The 16,579-nt window shown below is 38.1% G+C and overlaps 2 protein-coding genes across 4 annotated transcripts in view; one reads left to right on the plus strand and one right to left on the minus strand.

Moving 5' to 3' along the window:
* wrap73 (WD repeat containing, antisense to TP73) overlaps positions 1-16,579 on the minus strand; it is a 41,454-nt gene that overhangs the window by 2,684 nt on the left and 22,191 nt on the right. For 2 of the 3 annotated variants that reach the window (XM_035948457.2, XM_023270885.3), the window contains 10 exons: positions 15,541-15,613; positions 14,014-14,117; positions 12,873-12,959; positions 11,626-11,760; positions 11,301-11,378; positions 11,115-11,217; positions 10,880-11,005; positions 10,524-10,715; positions 7,770-8,552; positions 5,126-5,379 (listed from right to left, as the gene is read on the minus strand). In XM_035948457.2, coding sequence (XP_035804350.1) covers positions 8,440-8,552; positions 10,524-10,715; positions 10,880-11,005; positions 11,115-11,217; positions 11,301-11,378; positions 11,626-11,760; positions 12,873-12,959; positions 14,014-14,117; positions 15,541-15,613 — 1,011 coding nt within the window. In that variant the 3' untranslated portion in view covers positions 5,126-5,379; positions 7,770-8,439. The remainder of the gene's footprint in view (positions 1-5,125; positions 5,380-7,769; positions 8,553-10,523; positions 10,716-10,879; positions 11,006-11,114; positions 11,218-11,300; positions 11,379-11,625; positions 11,761-12,872; positions 12,960-14,013; positions 14,118-15,540; positions 15,614-16,579) is intronic. The other variant, XM_055012710.1, reaches the window with a different exon arrangement.
* tprg1l (tumor protein p63 regulated 1-like) lies at positions 1,966-7,858 on the plus strand. The gene is made up of 6 exons (XM_023270886.3): positions 1,966-2,353; positions 2,512-2,603; positions 3,948-3,998; positions 4,089-4,214; positions 5,219-5,372; positions 5,868-7,858. The coding sequence occupies exons 1-6, from the start codon at positions 2,126-2,128 to the stop codon at positions 6,060-6,062; spliced, it is 846 nt and encodes a 281-aa protein (XP_023126654.1). The 5' UTR covers positions 1,966-2,125; the 3' UTR covers positions 6,063-7,858.

Here is a 16,579-nt window from a genome sequence, read left to right on the forward strand (position 1 = left end):
TGACTACTTTAAATTAAATAAGTCAGAAAGCCTTGGAGTCTTGTCAGTCTTTTCTTCAGGAGGAAATGACATCATGTGGAGCAGGTCATGTGATCTGGAATTAACACACTTCCTTGAGAGGTGTTTTTTTTCCTCTTTTACTGACAAAATCATTTAACAAAACATTGTGGAATACAATCTTCACAAAGGTATTTTTTGTAATGAACAGGTGCTTACAGTGCAGTAAAATATAATATCTATTAGAAGAGGCAGTTCTTGAAAATTATATGAAGTGCAATCAGAAAATGAAACAGAATCAAAGCAAAAAGGAAAAAAGAAAGAAAAAAGAAATAAAACAGAACAGAACATAGAGCTAAGGCTTTTGTTGCAGATCGTCATTCTCAATCAAATTGAACAGTTTCATTGCATGTCTAGTCTTCATTTTTTAAAGGCTTTAGTGAAAGACAGAAACTCCTTATGAAACACATAAAATCTAGGAATTACCATCATGTATTTGCATTTGTGGAGATAAAATTTCCCAAGGATGAGGATATTGTTAATCGACAAGTCATAATCATTGTTTTCTGAAACAAAACCATAAATAATAGCTTTCAGAAGAAAGGGTTCAAGTAGAATATTGGTGTAAAGCCAGTCATATATATCAGCCCAAAGCGCTTCCGTGAACATACACCGAAAGAACAGATGATCTGTAGTTTCTACACCCCCACAAAATACACAATTATTCGTGTCAAATCCGAATCGTTGACGTAAAAATTCATTCAAGGGATACACACCATTCAAAATTCTAAAATGCAATTTTTTAGCTTTTGGAGTGATCTGGTATTTTAGATACTTTGAGCGTAAAGCGTGTATGATGTCCCGTGAAAAGACATGAGCAATGGAGTTTCGGAATGACAGCATAGGATATGAAATTTTATCCTACATTTTCCTAATCGTTTTGTTAGTAATTTTGGTGGATATGAAGTCACAGCTGCCCACATGAAGACGTGGAAGACAGGGAGTGACATCCGTGGAATTTGAAAGGATGGCTTGAGAGGTGTTTTTGTAATGGGGAACTTAGTGGAAAGTGATTTCTCAGACACAGATACAATTAGTTATTTTCCATATAAAATTTAATATGTTGCCAAAAAGAAATATCTGTCATGATTATCTCAACTTAATAAAAGAACATAATCAAAACTATTTCTGAATGAGCTCATTTTATTATTGATTAGCTAATTAGAAGGTGGTTCTTATTAAATTCTGATGATTATTTAGTCGACTTTTTAGTGATATTCAGTCATTATTTATTAAAAAGTGATTGTTTCCATAATAAATAATTATGGAATTTGTAAAGACATGATCATAATGAACATAAAAAACATATTTTTTTTTTTACTTTTAATAAAAATGTATGCAAGATATATCCCATGGACTTCAAAAGTCGAGTTCAAAAGTCCCTAAGTCCCTCAATCTCCTATTAATCTGGTCAGTAATAACTACTAGTTTGTGTTCAAATTAACCTTATGCTGGTTTCCTACACACTTCCACTTTTCAGAAAAAGACTGATCACAATCGGTTTTTTAAGATTCCATCTGTGAAAATTTGTAGACAACATCCCACAGCTTTAAGTTTGAACTGAAATACACAAAGGAAAAGCCTTTCGTGCTTTTATGTATCAAAGCTGTCTAGAAAATGACAGTATTTATATTACAGGCAACTTTAAGATCCTTAAATCCTTAAAAATGAAGCATTCTAAAGCAGTTCCAGCTGACAGTGTGGATGTGGGCCAGTAAAAACACTGGAGCTGGCTAAAGATGTGGAGTTTAAATATAGAAAACACATCCACGTGACACTAATGAGGTAATGGGATCAAATGAACAACAGGCTTTAGATTATTTCCAGTGATAATGAGGAAAGGGGGTCTGTTCACTCCTAACACCTGTTCCTATTACTAGCTGGTGTCCCTTTAAGAGGAAGGATGTGTGAGGGGGGAGGTGAAGCTGGAGGCAGCTACTTCCTCGTTCCCCTCACAATCAAAACATTATTCGTGCGCAATGGGTGAGACTGCATCCCCGGAAGGACGTTTCCTCATCTAGCAGTGTGCGCACATCGTAGAAGCTCCAAGAACCGCGTCCGCTCCACCATGCTGCAGCTCAACGACACCATGGAGCCGGAGAGTCCGGGCGCTGCGGTCCTCCACCCTGCAGAGACCGAGGAGGGGGTCGAGGTCGCCTTCACGCCGCCGGAGGCCGAACGGAGCCTCGGACACGGAGCCGCCGTGGCCTGCTGCCCTCCGCTGCAAACACTGACGCCTTTCCACGTGCACAACCCTACGATGCAAGCCAAAGTAAAGGACTATTTCGTGTTCAGGGTAAGTAGATGTGCACCCAGGCCTGTTTGTGTTGCATCTTCAGAAACAACCCTCTGAGTGCAGTAGAAGAGCACAGGGAGGCATCAGCAGGGAGGGAGGGGTCGCTGGCCTGTTGGAGGTGATGCTGATGATTGACAGATGTGTGATGCTGATCTCAGCCAGGTACCATTGAGCAGGCTGTGAGCGACATCAGGACTGTGGCTCTTCCATCTGAGGATGGAGAGGTGCTCAGCGTCTGGCTGCTGGCAGAGTGAGTATCTCAGCAGCATGTGACTGTTAACAGCCGGAAACATGAGCATGGCCTGCTGCCTGCACTGTAGGAACCATTCACAAACAAATATAGGAGCACACAGAGAGAGCTCAGATGGAAATGTGTAGTTAAGACTGTAAACTAGTTCAACTTTTGCTGTAAATATTTTGTTATAAAACATACAGAAAGCTCAGCTGGAGATGTATTATTAAAGTCAATATATAACTGAGGTCCATGGGACATATCTTGCATACATTTCTATTACAAGTTAAAAAAAAAAAAAAAAACTTCATTATGATCATGTCTTATTACTATTTATTATGGAAACAATCACTTACTAACAAAGAAAAATTACTAGATACGTTACAAAAAGTCTCACAATGACTTGAAAATGATCTATAATTAGTGCAAACTAGTCCAGAATGACATGAAATGTGTCCTAAATGACTCAAAAATTATCCCAATGACACAAAAATTATCCAAAATGACATAAAAATTTGTTGAAATTGACAAGAAAATTGTCCAAAATGACTCAAAAATGTCTACAAAATGAATTACAGAAAATTTGAAAACATGAAATTTGTCCTACATGACTCGAAAATTATCCCAGAGACACAAAAATGATCCAAAATGATGAGAAACGATCCAAGCTGACATAAAACTTTTTGAAATTGACAAGAAAATTGTCCAAAATGACTCAAAAATTTTCCAGGTCAATCTATAATTGAGGGACTTTTGAAGTTCATGGGATATTTCTGGCATACATTTTCATGAAAAGTAAAAAAAAATTTATGTTTTTTATTTTCATTATGATCATGTCTTTACAAATTACATAATTATTTATTATGGAAACAATCACATTAATAAATAATGACTGGATATCACTAAAATGTCAACTAAGTGATCTACTACAGAACTAAAGATCCACCAATATGTTGGGTGTTTTGTTTTTTTTTCTCTTTTAGGAAGTTTTTGTTGTGTGTTTTTATTGTGTGTGGGGGGGGGGGTGTTGTTTGTTTTTTTGTTTGTTTCAAGGGCCGATACTGACGCTGATTATTGGTGATCAAGGAAAGGCAGATGACTAATATTTGGCCACGATGCACATTATATGTAATGTTTTTAGAGCATGGGTTAGCAGGAAGCTGTCATTCATAACTAGGCTTCTGCATTAATAAGGGTGACTAGAGCTGAATATGTAAAATAGAAATAGGAGTGATGAAATGATCTGTTTATGTGGGATCAACTGGGATTGATCAGTTTATCTCCTGCAGGTCCGTCTGCTGTTCTACTCCATTTTTCTTAATCTTTCACTCTATTTATCCGTTTTGTTTACGACTCCTATAGAGTGGACCACTGGAACAACGAGAAGGAGCGACTCGTGCTCATAACTGATAGGTGAGTCAAAAAGCAAACTGATGAACTACACCTTATAGCCAATGAACTTTGACGTTGTTGACGTGATTTGAGATTATTTTTTATGTGCAGGTCCCTGCTGGTGTGCAAATATGACTTCATTAACCTGTTGTGTCAGCAAGTTATCAGGATCTCCCTCAACGCTGTGGACACCATCTCAGTGGGCGAATTCGAGTTCCCACCCAAATCCCTCAACAAGTACGGCAGCGCAGTTTAGTCCACCGAAGCAAATGAGACATTATTTTAAGTGTTTTAGTTATTCAGTTCAACGTAATTTTATTTCTATGGCGCCGATTCACAACATACACCTGCAGTCAAAAGTTTGGACACACCTTCTCATTCAATGGCTTTTATCTGATTATCTTATACATTGTAGATTAATACTGCAGACATCAAAACCATAAAAGAATACATATAGAATTATGTTGTAAACAAAAAAGTGCTAATCTTCAGTATTAATCTACGATGTAGAAAATAATACAACTAAATAAAAAGCATTGAATGAGAAGGTGTGTCCAAACTTTTGAATGGTAGTGGATGTCATCTCATAGCACTAAACATTACAAGGTGAAAACCTTCAAATTTAGTTTAATAGTTAAAAAATGGCTCATATTTTCAAGAAAATACTGCTGGTATGATTTCAACAACAAATCTAATCTCGTAGACTGAAGTGCAATACATCTGTTTCCTCTACTTCAGTTCATTTTCTGTTAATCTTTCTAGTTTTCAGTATTCGTATACAGTCACTTTGCACACTTAAGACTCTTGACACACTGCAACACTTCACACAAACACTTTTAGAAACTTACATTTTGTACTTTGTTATTTCTTCGATTTTACTACTAACCTCTGTGTAATTGTGTGTATTCCACTAACCTTTGTTTATTGTTTATTGTACTCAAAATAATTACCTCCGGGATGAATAAAGTACATCTTATCTTTTCTTAATAGTAATCAATTAGTAATAAAAGCTTGATTTATGTGAATAGAAAAGTTAAAAAATATATGCACTGGAAAGGAAATAGATAAACTACTGATAAAGCAGATAAAAAATAAAGCATTAGAGGAGATAATAAAGAGACTTACATGAATTCTGATTTTAAAATTACCTTTTTCTCTCCACATGCCTTGGTGCTGAGTGCTTTTGTGTACTGCTGGCCCATGTATGCAGCTTATTCTTAGACTTCTGTGTTGTCTTACAGAAGAGAGGGTTATGGGATTCGTGTCCAGTGGGACAAACGTCCCCGTGCCTCGTTCTTGAACCGCTGGAACCCCTGGTCCACAGACATGCCCTACTCCACCTTCACAGAGCATCCCATGTCCCACGCTGATGAGAAGGTGGCCTCTCTCTGCCAGGTACAATCTGTTTTTACGAAATTAGAAACAGATTGAGTTTTTCAAAATATGAGTATCGTAAGTTGAGCAGGAGACAAACAACGCTGACCACTTTACGGTACAAAAAGCAACAAAAACAGCTCTAAAGGTCACAGGCCAGCTGAGGGCAAAAGACTGATTTCTGCCTTAAAGACACAATTATGCCTTTGACAGAAACATAGTTTTTCACACAGCTTACATCTGTGTACTCATGACTTTGGGTATGAATAGTTGTTTTTGAAAGCTGTGCATTTAGTTCAACAACAGCACCTAGGGCAATTTCTGGGGATACAAAGCTATTAATGTTGTTAAAAGCAATAAATGGAGCTTATTTGGCCGTAATGTCTCAATTGCATCCATTATTCCACATTTGAGAGCAGCTCCAGGGGACTTCATTGTAAACATCGAATCCTTGTTTTATAAAAAATACAAATTGTAAAGAAAAAGTGTCTGAAGGTCTGTCTTTCTTTCTCTAAGCTGGACAACTTCAGAACCCAGCTGGTGCAGGCAGTGAAGAAAGCCCATAAGGAGCATCCGATACCCGGTCGGGCTAACGGAGTCCTGATCCTGGAGAGACCCCTGCTCATCGAGACCTATCTGGGCATCATGTCCTTCATCAACAACGAAGCCAAGCTGGGCTACTCCATGACGCGCGGCAAGATCGGCTTCTAAAACCCCCAGTTTGTCTGAATTCCAACCCATATGTCTGTGTTCCAGTGCACTGTCTGAGGGAAGCAACAGTGTAACGTGCAACCTGTCTGTGTAAGTTGAGCCCATGAGACATCGGTGTCATAGACAAGTGGTCAGCCTGTTGTAGGTAAACGATGCGCAGCGCTGCATGGACCGGCTGCCCAGTTGCTTTTTTTGTGCCCCCCTGTTGTTTTCCATCAAAGAGCTGAACGCAGATCTGCACCCACATCAGCCTTCAGGACCGTATGCCGATCTGACCTATGCTGGAGATGAAGAACAAGCACTTCCCTTTAGATTGAGCTTCTCATAGTCTCATGCTTCTTATTTAACCACTGAATGGCAGACTGTCAGAACTAATGTGACATCTAGATTCTGATAGAAGATTGCTCTCTTTAGGGTTAAGTGCACATGCTTTTGTTTGGGCTTTATTTCTGGAGAGCAGTGAAACCATAACATTAGCCAAGAGTATGCTCCATGTTTACGACATGACTTGGTTTGACATGAAAGATGCCATTATTCACATCATAAAGCCATACGGTAGCTTCTTAGAATGGAAAAGCAGCAAACAGATGGTTTTTAACAGTCGTGTCACATGATTGTTGTAATAAATGTTACAATAGGAAAGCTGGGATTGAAGAGTCGGCACTACTTTGCTGTGAAGCTCTGGGCTCAGCTTTGTTACTCCTACAGGTGGAAAACATTTATCAGCATCCATGAAACTTATTGAGTGGGAAATGCTAAACCACATGTTGAGATTCTCTTACTATTTGGCCAATGTTTTGTTCAGTGTCTATATTTACTTAAATGATGACTTTAATCAGAGTAGTGAGCTACGTTCCCTCCAATAGCAGAGCTGTTCTTGTATGTCACAGATGTTTTATGCAACATGAACATATCAGCCACGTCTTTGTTTGTAAATTGCCTTAATTGTCCTGCAACTTTCATTTGTTTTAAGCATACTTTGCACACAGCTTTGCATTGGTTCACTAACCATAGAAATTCTGTATATTGTCAACAGGATTTAAGCGGTTTTGCTCCAAAATTGCCCCCTATAATACATTATCGTCCAACCAAAGGTTACAGACCATATTTCCATGCTCAACAACGCCAACAAATTGTGTCCCAAAACCCCCCTTTCTGGTCCTACCTGTGCATGTTCTCTGCACGTTAAGTTTGCATGACAGATGTTTTTTTTTTTAAGATATCCTAAGTGAATTTGTAGATACTGTTTTATTTATCTGTAGTTTTATTTATCTGTAGTTTGATGCAATTAACTCAAAAATACTTCTAGAAAAGGAATATTTCATTGCCAGTTCTGGAATATTTTATTTAGGGAGATCAATGTGTGATTGCAAACATGTGAATACTTATTTTATGTTCTAAATATTTGTAGCACAGTAGCCACAATAGAAAATAATGAATCCCTACATGTTTTTGTCAGGGCTGCAGCTCTCACAGATTGTCGATACAGAGGTGCATTTAGATTACAATCGCACTGTCAAGGATTAAGCGATTTAATGTACAGTTCAAACGACTGTACAATAAAGCTTTTAAAAGATGAGCTAGCATACAGACAGACGATGCCTTGAGGTCATGAAATATGGTCCTGATCTGTTTGATACTGCCTGTTAAGTTATTGTTTGGATTCTTACTGAGACTTCGGTATTGCCATAGCAGGTAACAACTTACATTGTAGAGGTAATGATGCAGCATTTGCAGATGAAAGAAGATGCAACTTGTGTCATGACGAACTGCTTTAAAGATTTCCCATTGAAAAACCCGTCTCGTGTCTTTGTTCATCAAGCTCGTCCAACACCACGGACAGGCAGGTTTGTGAAGATTGCTTAACTGCAACTCAGCTTCACTTCTCTGTAAAAACTGAATCACAAGAGGTTTAGATAACTGCATGCATTTTAGTAACTCACTTGAAGAAGCATTATTGATGACAAAATTTATTCAAAATAATTACAATCTTATGGTAATATACATACAAAACAGTTTCACCAAGACTACAGTGAAATCTGTAAAGACTTGTAAACTTTTATATTCTCACAGTGTTTGCAACTAGTGCTTCAGTACAATTTTATTTATTCAGAAAGTGACATCTGTCAAAAGGAGTCATTCAGGAGGAATGTTGTGTCTGTTGTGAATGTTTTAAACCTGACAAGAAAAAGGAACATTCCAGCAACCTACACCGAGTACCTTTAAATCTTGGTCAGCAGCTACAGTCCAGCATACAAAAGCTTACATCTTCAGGAGTGTTCTGATTGGTCCGTTGTTCTTCACCTTACCACAAGCGCTGTCCGGCTAAATCAGCCCAAACTGTAATCCAGATAGTCTTGAGATGTTTTTGTGTGTTTTACTTGTCTTCCTGGTCAGTGTCCATGTAGCACAAACACAGCTGCTCCTTTCCAAGCAGGATCAGAGAGTCTCCACTGCAGTGCCAGTTCAGGGACTGGACCTGAAAACCACCTAGCAGGAGAGAGAGAAGGGCAACTTTGATGACGATGCATGTGCAAATTAACATGTTTAAGCTGGAATAAAACATTGAGTATTTTCAGAATCCAATTCAACTTTGTTTATAAACCCCAAAAAGTTCAATGTGGTGTGAACTTCAATTTGGTATCTAAATAAAGTATCTTTCACGAAGGTGCACATCGTACGTGTAAAAACTACTTATATTCATCACACATAACGACTAGTGAGGTGTCCACTCTGTTCCAAATTAATTCTGCAGCTCAACGTTGACCCCAAACATACAAGACAGAGTTGTAAAGAATTATCAGCGACAAGAAGAACAAGGAGTCCTACAACAGATGGTCTGAACCCCAGACAGCCTCAGCATCACTGAACCAGTCTGGGGTTTACACTGAAGGAAGTGAAGCAACCGAGACAGTCTAAATTCACAGAAGGTTCTCCAAGATACTTGGAACAATTCACAAAATATCTAAAAAATTGTGGGTGGACTGATTAAAACTGGAGCCAAATGCTGAAATACTTAAGGATTTGTTTTTTTGTGCTCCACTTTGTATAATGTTTATTGATAAATACAAAATAATCAAGGTGTTATTTTTGACAACATCCTCACTTCACCTTACTTGCATATTTTTCTACTCCTCTACTGTATATTCAGACTCACTTTTCACTAGATTTCAGACATATCTCATTCTGGAGCTCCTTAAATTCAAAAGCGAAGTTGGTGAAAAGCTCTTTAAATGTTGTACTCAGCAGATTGGAACCTCTTATTTCTTGGACTGATTTAAAATAATCATTTTGGTATACCACTAACTGATCCTTGTCTGAGTGAAATGTACATTTTTATGGTTAACTAGGTATTTACATGATCGTGTTGAGTTCAAATTTTGTGAATTGCTAGTTTAAAGCCCATTTTTTAAAAAAAATCACTATTTTCTATTTTCTTAATAGTTTATCAGTCTAAATGTTGAACTTTTGCTAGCATTGTCCTGTGCACACAGATTGCCACTACAAGAGTCCCCAGTGAAGGAAAAAACAGCTGTAAACACTTTACTGGGATCAATCTAATGTCATGATTTCAGTGTTTAAAAGGTTACTGGTCATTAAAGCTAAAATAGTGACATTGTGCTGCCACCATGGGGTCAATATATCATTTTGAAGTCCATGGGATATATCTTGCACACTTTATTAAAAGTAAAAAAAATACCTAATGTTTTTATGTTCATTATGATCATGTCTTTACAAATTCCATAATTATTTATTATGGAAACAATCCCTTATTAATAAATAATGACTGGATATCAGTAAAATGTCAACAAAAAAAGTCACAATTTAATAACAACCACCTTCTAATTAGCTAAACAATAATAAAATGAGCTGATTCAGAAATAGTTTGGATTGTGTTCTTTTTTACTAAGTTGAGATAATCATGACAGATATTTCTTTTTTGGCAGTATTTTATATGAAAAATAACAAATTGTATCTGTGTCCCAGAAATCACTTCCAACTAAGTTCCCCGTTATAAAAACACCTCTCCAGGAAATGTGTTAATTTGAGATCACATGACCTGCTCCACATGATGTCATTTCCTCCTGAAGAAAAGACTGGCCAGACTCCAAGGCTTTCTGAGTTATTTAATATAAAGTAGTCAACAGGTTTACTACAATATCTTTACAAATAACTTTCAATTTCAATTTTACTCAATTGTATATATAATATTTAGAAGAATCTTTCTGTAAAAATGCCATGTTGATTTTAGGCCTGAAAATAGCAAAAATGTCAACTATGACACAAAAAGTCCCACAGTTATATACTGACCCACGCAGAAGTTGGTTTGTGCAGCTTACATGAAATTATATGAAGATGATTAGAGTGCACTTCTCCTTTCCTACATCTTAGAACAATATAAGCAGCTGTGTCCTCTAGGTACTTGACAGTTTCAATTTTTCTCGTGCCAAAGCAAGTTACCTTCAGTGGGGACTTGAACAGAAACACAGCCTCCCGGGGACCACAGATAGAGTTTGGTGTTGCCTGCACACAGGGCCAGTCGGGGGCGTAGAGGGTCCCACTGGAAGCAACGTACGGCTGAAGTCTGCTCCAGCACAGCCTCCAGGCTCATCTTCTGCATGTCCCACACCCAGACAGCAGTGGCCATGTTGTCTAGGATAAAAAACATGCACATACACGTTCAAAGCCATGAAATACTAGCATTGTAGTAAAACAAGAGTGCACACAAAAATCTGTTGATGATCAAACATTTCTACATATTATGCAGTTCTCTAGGCTCACCATGGAGTTTAAATAGCAGCACTGTGAAGTCTTACCATTTTTGGTGGCTAGATAGCGACTGTCTGAGCTGAATGCCAGAACAGAGATGCCAATCTTGGGGCTGGCTCGGTCTGGGTCTGGTTTGACCACAGGGATTTGGACTGGCAGTGGGCAGATCTCATCTGGAGAAATCACCAGCAATTCAGAATTTGAGAACAGAAACAAATTGTGTTACTTGGCCTCACCAATTTTAGTGAAATACTGACTTTAAAATGTATACTGCTAACGTACATTTGCTCTGGGTGTTGAAGAGAGTTGCACCCATTGTGATGTTGTGTAGTGGCATTTCATCACTGCCAACACCTGGCCTTTTCTCCGCTTCCTTATACACAGTCTAGAAACAAAACAAGAAGTGAGTAGTAGTAAATAATCTAACTACAATTCCTTCAAGACTCATGATTAAGGCTGAATACTTACAGCTTTTGTGTTGTCGATAATCGCAGGGTGCTCGAACTGTGTGATTTTCTTCCATGTGATGTGATTGAGGATGCGAACCTGACATGAAGGTATGAAACTCTTTGGTCAATTACTTTATACTCATATTGATGACTGTCCACAAGAAACTCCAGTCAAATTAAAACACATGTATCAAACTATAAATTTCTAACATTTTACATTTGCAGAAATAAATAAATCCACTTCTTAAAGGAGAACTCCACCAGACTTCATGTTTGAAAATGAAAGAACATCTGGGAGTGAGAAGTTTGAAAGAATCAATAACTATTTCAGACACTGCACATACTTTTTCATCATAGCTGCCAATGGCCAGGAACTGGCTGCTCGGGCTCCAGGACACAGACTTGACACCCAGCGACCACTCATAGGCACTGTAGGTTGACAGCAACCGGCCATCCAGAGAATACAGCAGCACCTTGTACTGTGGACAGGAAACATACGCATTAAACAACAGAACCAACAGTAGGGCTTTTTTTTTTCTGTTGCTAGTACTTAAGTGTGGTAGTTTTTCAACATATGACAGCTTTAAAAATAGGTGCACTTAGTCAACATTCTTCATTGTTAAATTTTATGCAGTCACTGATGATAAGCCACATTTGTTTTCTGAGAGTCCTTCAATTTAACTCACAGATGTAGGTGGGTATCAGTAACACATTGCCTTTTCTCTATCAAAGCCTACACATGGGGTGGTCCTAAAGCAGAGGTGTCCAACATGTGGCCCACAGGCCAAAACCGGCCCCCCAGAGGCTCTAATCCGGCCCTCAATGTGTAAAAATTAGAAGACATTAACTGCAGACTGTAAATTAGTAAAACTATAAATTTAAAATCATTTCTAGACAAAGTATTTTGGATAAACTGAGGCATAATATTGTTGAAATTGAACTTATTTTCTTAAGAAATTTCAGGTTTTTCATAATGTTTTGTAAAAATATAATTTCTTAAATGTGAACTTTTTTCAGAATGTACTTTTTTACACTAAAACAAAGAAAAAAATTGGAGTTGTGGTTATTTATAGGTTATTATGCTGTGATTTTACTGGTCCGGCCCACCTGAGATCAAACTGGGCTGAATGTTGCCCCAAACTAAAATGAGTTTGACACCCCTGTCCTATAGCTGACCAAACAATCCAACAACAACGACAGATCATCTGACCAGATTCATTTTCATACTGTACTATACTATACTATACTGTACTAACCCACATCAGTTCACCAAGATTACTATTCCTCATACAGACACTTATTTTTTTTATAATACACTGTATGATATGATATCAAAGGATATTGCACATACTAAACAGGCCTCAAAAGGTAATGTGTTTAAACATGTGGTCATCCACTTTAATGATATTGTACAGTACACTGGAGTATTTAGCTGTCCATTCTTAGCCAACTGCTTCAGTTTCTGTCTCTAAGCATACACCTTACATGAAGAGCCAACGGAGCGCAAGGTTTCCATCCAACTAATCCATCAGTATCATTATTCTATTACGTTCTATTGTTGAAGCATGAGTTTATAAGGCAGCTGACTCACCTCTAGACAGCTGTCCCACACTGCCAGCACACAGCCGTTGGGAGACCACTCCAGTCCTGCCAGGTCCTGTGTCTCGGTCTCAAAATGCTGTGAAAGGGTTCAAACCAATTTTAATTCAATTTTATTAGCTTTGGCTGCTTATTTAGAGAGAAAAACACTTTTCTTTCCACAAAATTCTCCTTAAATCTAGGACAGTCAAGACAATAGATCAGAATTCTGCAAAATCAAAGAATACTCAAATTTGAATCAGAACAATTTTGCTAGTCTCTGTGTGTCTTTGAATGCATCGGCATGACACCCGAAATGACAAATGGCAACGCTCAATATAGGTCAATAATAATTTCAAAAAAGTAATATTCATTGAGTCTTTATGGCGCTGTAGCTTTTAAGGCAGGCTGCAAATCAGTAATCCAAATTATGTTTGAGATGTTTTACTAGATTGTGATTCTACTGTCAGAGCACTTTGTGCATATTGCTCCTGTCTCCTCCTTCTTGGATGTTTGTGTAGTCCGTCTTCATGGAGGTGAGGAGGTCAGGGGCAATTTTCTAACCCATACACAGCATCTATTGCATCTCTACATGCTTCAAGAGGGATCCTTCCTCAATCGCTCTTCTCGAAATCTCTTCCATTTTCCACGTAAGGATCTGTGTGACAAATTTTATCATTTCTGCTGGGAAACCCAGGGTCCAGGCATTCACACTGATGCCAATTTGATACAAACAAAGTTTAACACTGTTGCAGATCATGAATAGTTACTCAGACCACGTACGGCATTCATGGCAGTGACCTACATTAGCACACTGCCACACTGCATACATTGATTGAGGATAGTTTCAATTCAAGAACATGAAGAAGAGTTCTTGCTTGGACCTCCAAATTCCCAAGATCTCAATTAAGCATTTGTGGGATGAGCTGGACCAATATATCCAATCTGTAGTGGTTCCACTTGCCACTGTAGTTGCCAAGTGCATATGAAAGCATATTAGGAAGGTATTCATAAAGTTGTGATTCATTGTGTATATCTTTTTGGCTATCTAAATTAACATTTATTTCACTGTTTTTTTCCTGTTTTAAATTGATCAAATGTTAAAGTCATTTGAATGACCTTCAAACTAAAAGAAAATATAATTTCCTACTTACCCTGAGTAGATGCCAGTCGTCACACACAAATACACAAACATAGTCTTTGCAGTCGCGGCGTTCAGCCAAGGCCATATAGCGGCCATCTCTGCTGAAATCTATACCTGTGGGTGAAAGTTGATGGGACAAAGCTACAATTACATAGAAAACTCCGGGTTTTGACAAACTATCCAAAATCCAGCAATCATGGCACAAGGTCAGAATTTATTCAGCTTCCTGCTTTCAACGCAGTATGTATTATTTATGGCCTGTCAGCTCTGTCAAACTGAATTACAAAATGAAACAACTTCAAGATGCAGTTTCCTATTTAATGTCTGACTCCAGAGATGTGAAAGAAAGCTGAATTGTTCTGGATCTAATATATAACAGTGCATTTACATTTCAAAGGTATGTCTGGAGGCACAGCCAGCCCTTGGGCATTTTCACATTATCAGTTCGTACACCCCTGAGCTGTGGCGTACAATTACATGCAGGAAAAAGATCTTATTTTGAAAATACCTCCATAACAGCCACATCCAACTGAGGAATAAAGTAGTAGGCAACCCACAAGCTTATATACAAGTTCACATTCCTGTAATTGGTCACTATTATAAGTGATAAAAGTGGTATTATGGTAATTAAAAGTTAAAGCAATGCAAGCATTCACAAATGTATCACAATTTTCTGTGAATATTTACATTTCCTCCTCGAAAGAGAAAGTATATATTTATATCTGTGCACTGTGTGCATTGTGGGCTGCTCTTTTCTTTGTACTATTTTTCTATTTGCTGCTCTAACACTGTAAATTTCCCTGCTGTGGGATCAATATAGGTTTAATCTATGTATATATCTATGTATTTATCTGTCTATCTGTCTGTCTATCTATCTATCTATCTATCTATCTATCTATCTATCTATCTATCTATCTATCTATCTATCTATCTATCTATCTATCTATCTATCTGTCTGTCTGTCTGTCTGTCTGTCTGTCTATCTATCTATCTATCATTTCCCTTTTCAACTTAATCAAAAGGTTTTTTCCCTGAGGTTTAGTCAAAGCAAGAGAAACTATAAACAATAAATTATTTGCATCTTTTTATCAAATAATTTTTATGTACTGTCTAGAAAAAAAGGTCTGATACCTGAATAGAGAACCTCATGGCCTCCTGTGCATTTCATCCATTATAATTATCTTATTCTTTGGCACCATCGAGTCTGTGGTATGCAAATATCATTGCCGTATTATTTATATGGCAGCTCTGAAGATACGCGGGTTGCAGAAGGCATAGTATTGCATGTGGAAAATGGGGAGAGTCATAGACAATCATTTTTCCACTAGTTGCTGACAGGCCTGTTATGAGGAGCATGCCCCATTTACTGAAGAGGGGCACAGCTGTCAGCAGAGAGGACCATAGTTCGGCTGCACATCCTGGGTTGTGCCACAAGATAAAGAACGGTATGTGATTCATGGTGCACGCCAAGGCATTTAGACGGCCGGCTGTGTCCTCAGGTACTCTGGTATACACATATTATCATTCTCATACTCACCCTTTTGACACGCTTTGGGATACTTGATGTAAGACACAGCTTTGGTGCACAAGGACCACACGGTGACTCTCAGCTGTCACAGAAACAAAAGGAAAGAAGGAAGAGAAACAGAGAATTACCTTCAAGTAAGATAATGACAAAATATTATACCATTAAGCAGTAGAAAGAGCATAAATACATCCACCCCTTTTACACCATGACAAATTTCAGCAGATATGAGCTCTATTTAACTACTGGTCTTAAATAAAAAAAAGTTCTAACTGATGCTCTGATTTAGGTCAATTAAACAGCATACTAGCCTGAAAAAGGCCTCTAAGTGTTGCTCTACTCCCAAAGATGTGTCTATCAGCTGCAGATGCAGAGTACAGCCCTGCCTTGTGTGCTTCATCATCAACTGTAAAGGCTCTGCATAGTTTTCCTTCAAGAGTTAAATCTCTTTAAAGGATATGAGACATTCACATAAAAACCCTCCATCATTACACAGATTTCCCAGTATGGTAAAGTGCATGGAGTGTTGTCTATAAGTGTACTTCCACAGGGAATAAACGCAGATGTTTCAGAGCTGCAGTCACTGACATGGATGTTAAGAGGTTATACTGATTAAATTAGGACGTGAGTACATATAAAATTAACAGACACAAAACAACCACTCAGCGCATAGCATTAAAATGGGACCAGTCCATTTAGTAGCCAAGATGTAACGTTAGACGTGTTTGCTTACAAGTGTGACAAATTAACAGCGAGACGTGCAGCCAGCAAGTTGTGTGCATTCCCACTAATGAGAAGCAGCGCCAAAGAATAACTATCTGACCACAGGTCGGCACAACAAAGAGACCACATGTGTTAATACTCAGTTTTGACAGCGGTCACTCAAACATCTACCAGTCTCACTTCAGCAAGAGTCATGCCAAGAAAAAGCAGGTGGCGCTCGGCCAACAGCGCAGCATATTTTGAGGACCAGTATGATATGTGGTATCTTGGCCTTGAAGAAAAAGGCAGACACTGTTATAGAATATTAGAATATAGTAGCCGACCGTGT

This window comes from Amphiprion ocellaris, chromosome 8 (assembly GCF_022539595.1).
Source record: "Amphiprion ocellaris isolate individual 3 ecotype Okinawa chromosome 8, ASM2253959v1, whole genome shotgun sequence".
NCBI classification, from domain to species: Eukaryota; Metazoa; Chordata; class Actinopteri; family Pomacentridae; genus Amphiprion; species Amphiprion ocellaris.

Excerpts from the sequence above, each read along its gene's own strand:
- tprg1l (XM_023270886.3), top strand. The coding sequence starts at position 2,126 with ATGCTGCAGCTCAACGACACCATGGAGCCGGAGAGTCCGGGCGCTGCG. Across the intron at positions 4,215-5,218 it reads CCACCCAAATCCCTCAACAA|AAGAGAGGGTTATGGGATTC; the intron begins GTACGGCAGCGC and ends GTTGTCTTACAG. Across the intron at positions 5,373-5,867 it reads AGGTGGCCTCTCTCTGCCAG|CTGGACAACTTCAGAACCCA; the intron begins GTACAATCTGTT and ends TCTTTCTCTAAG.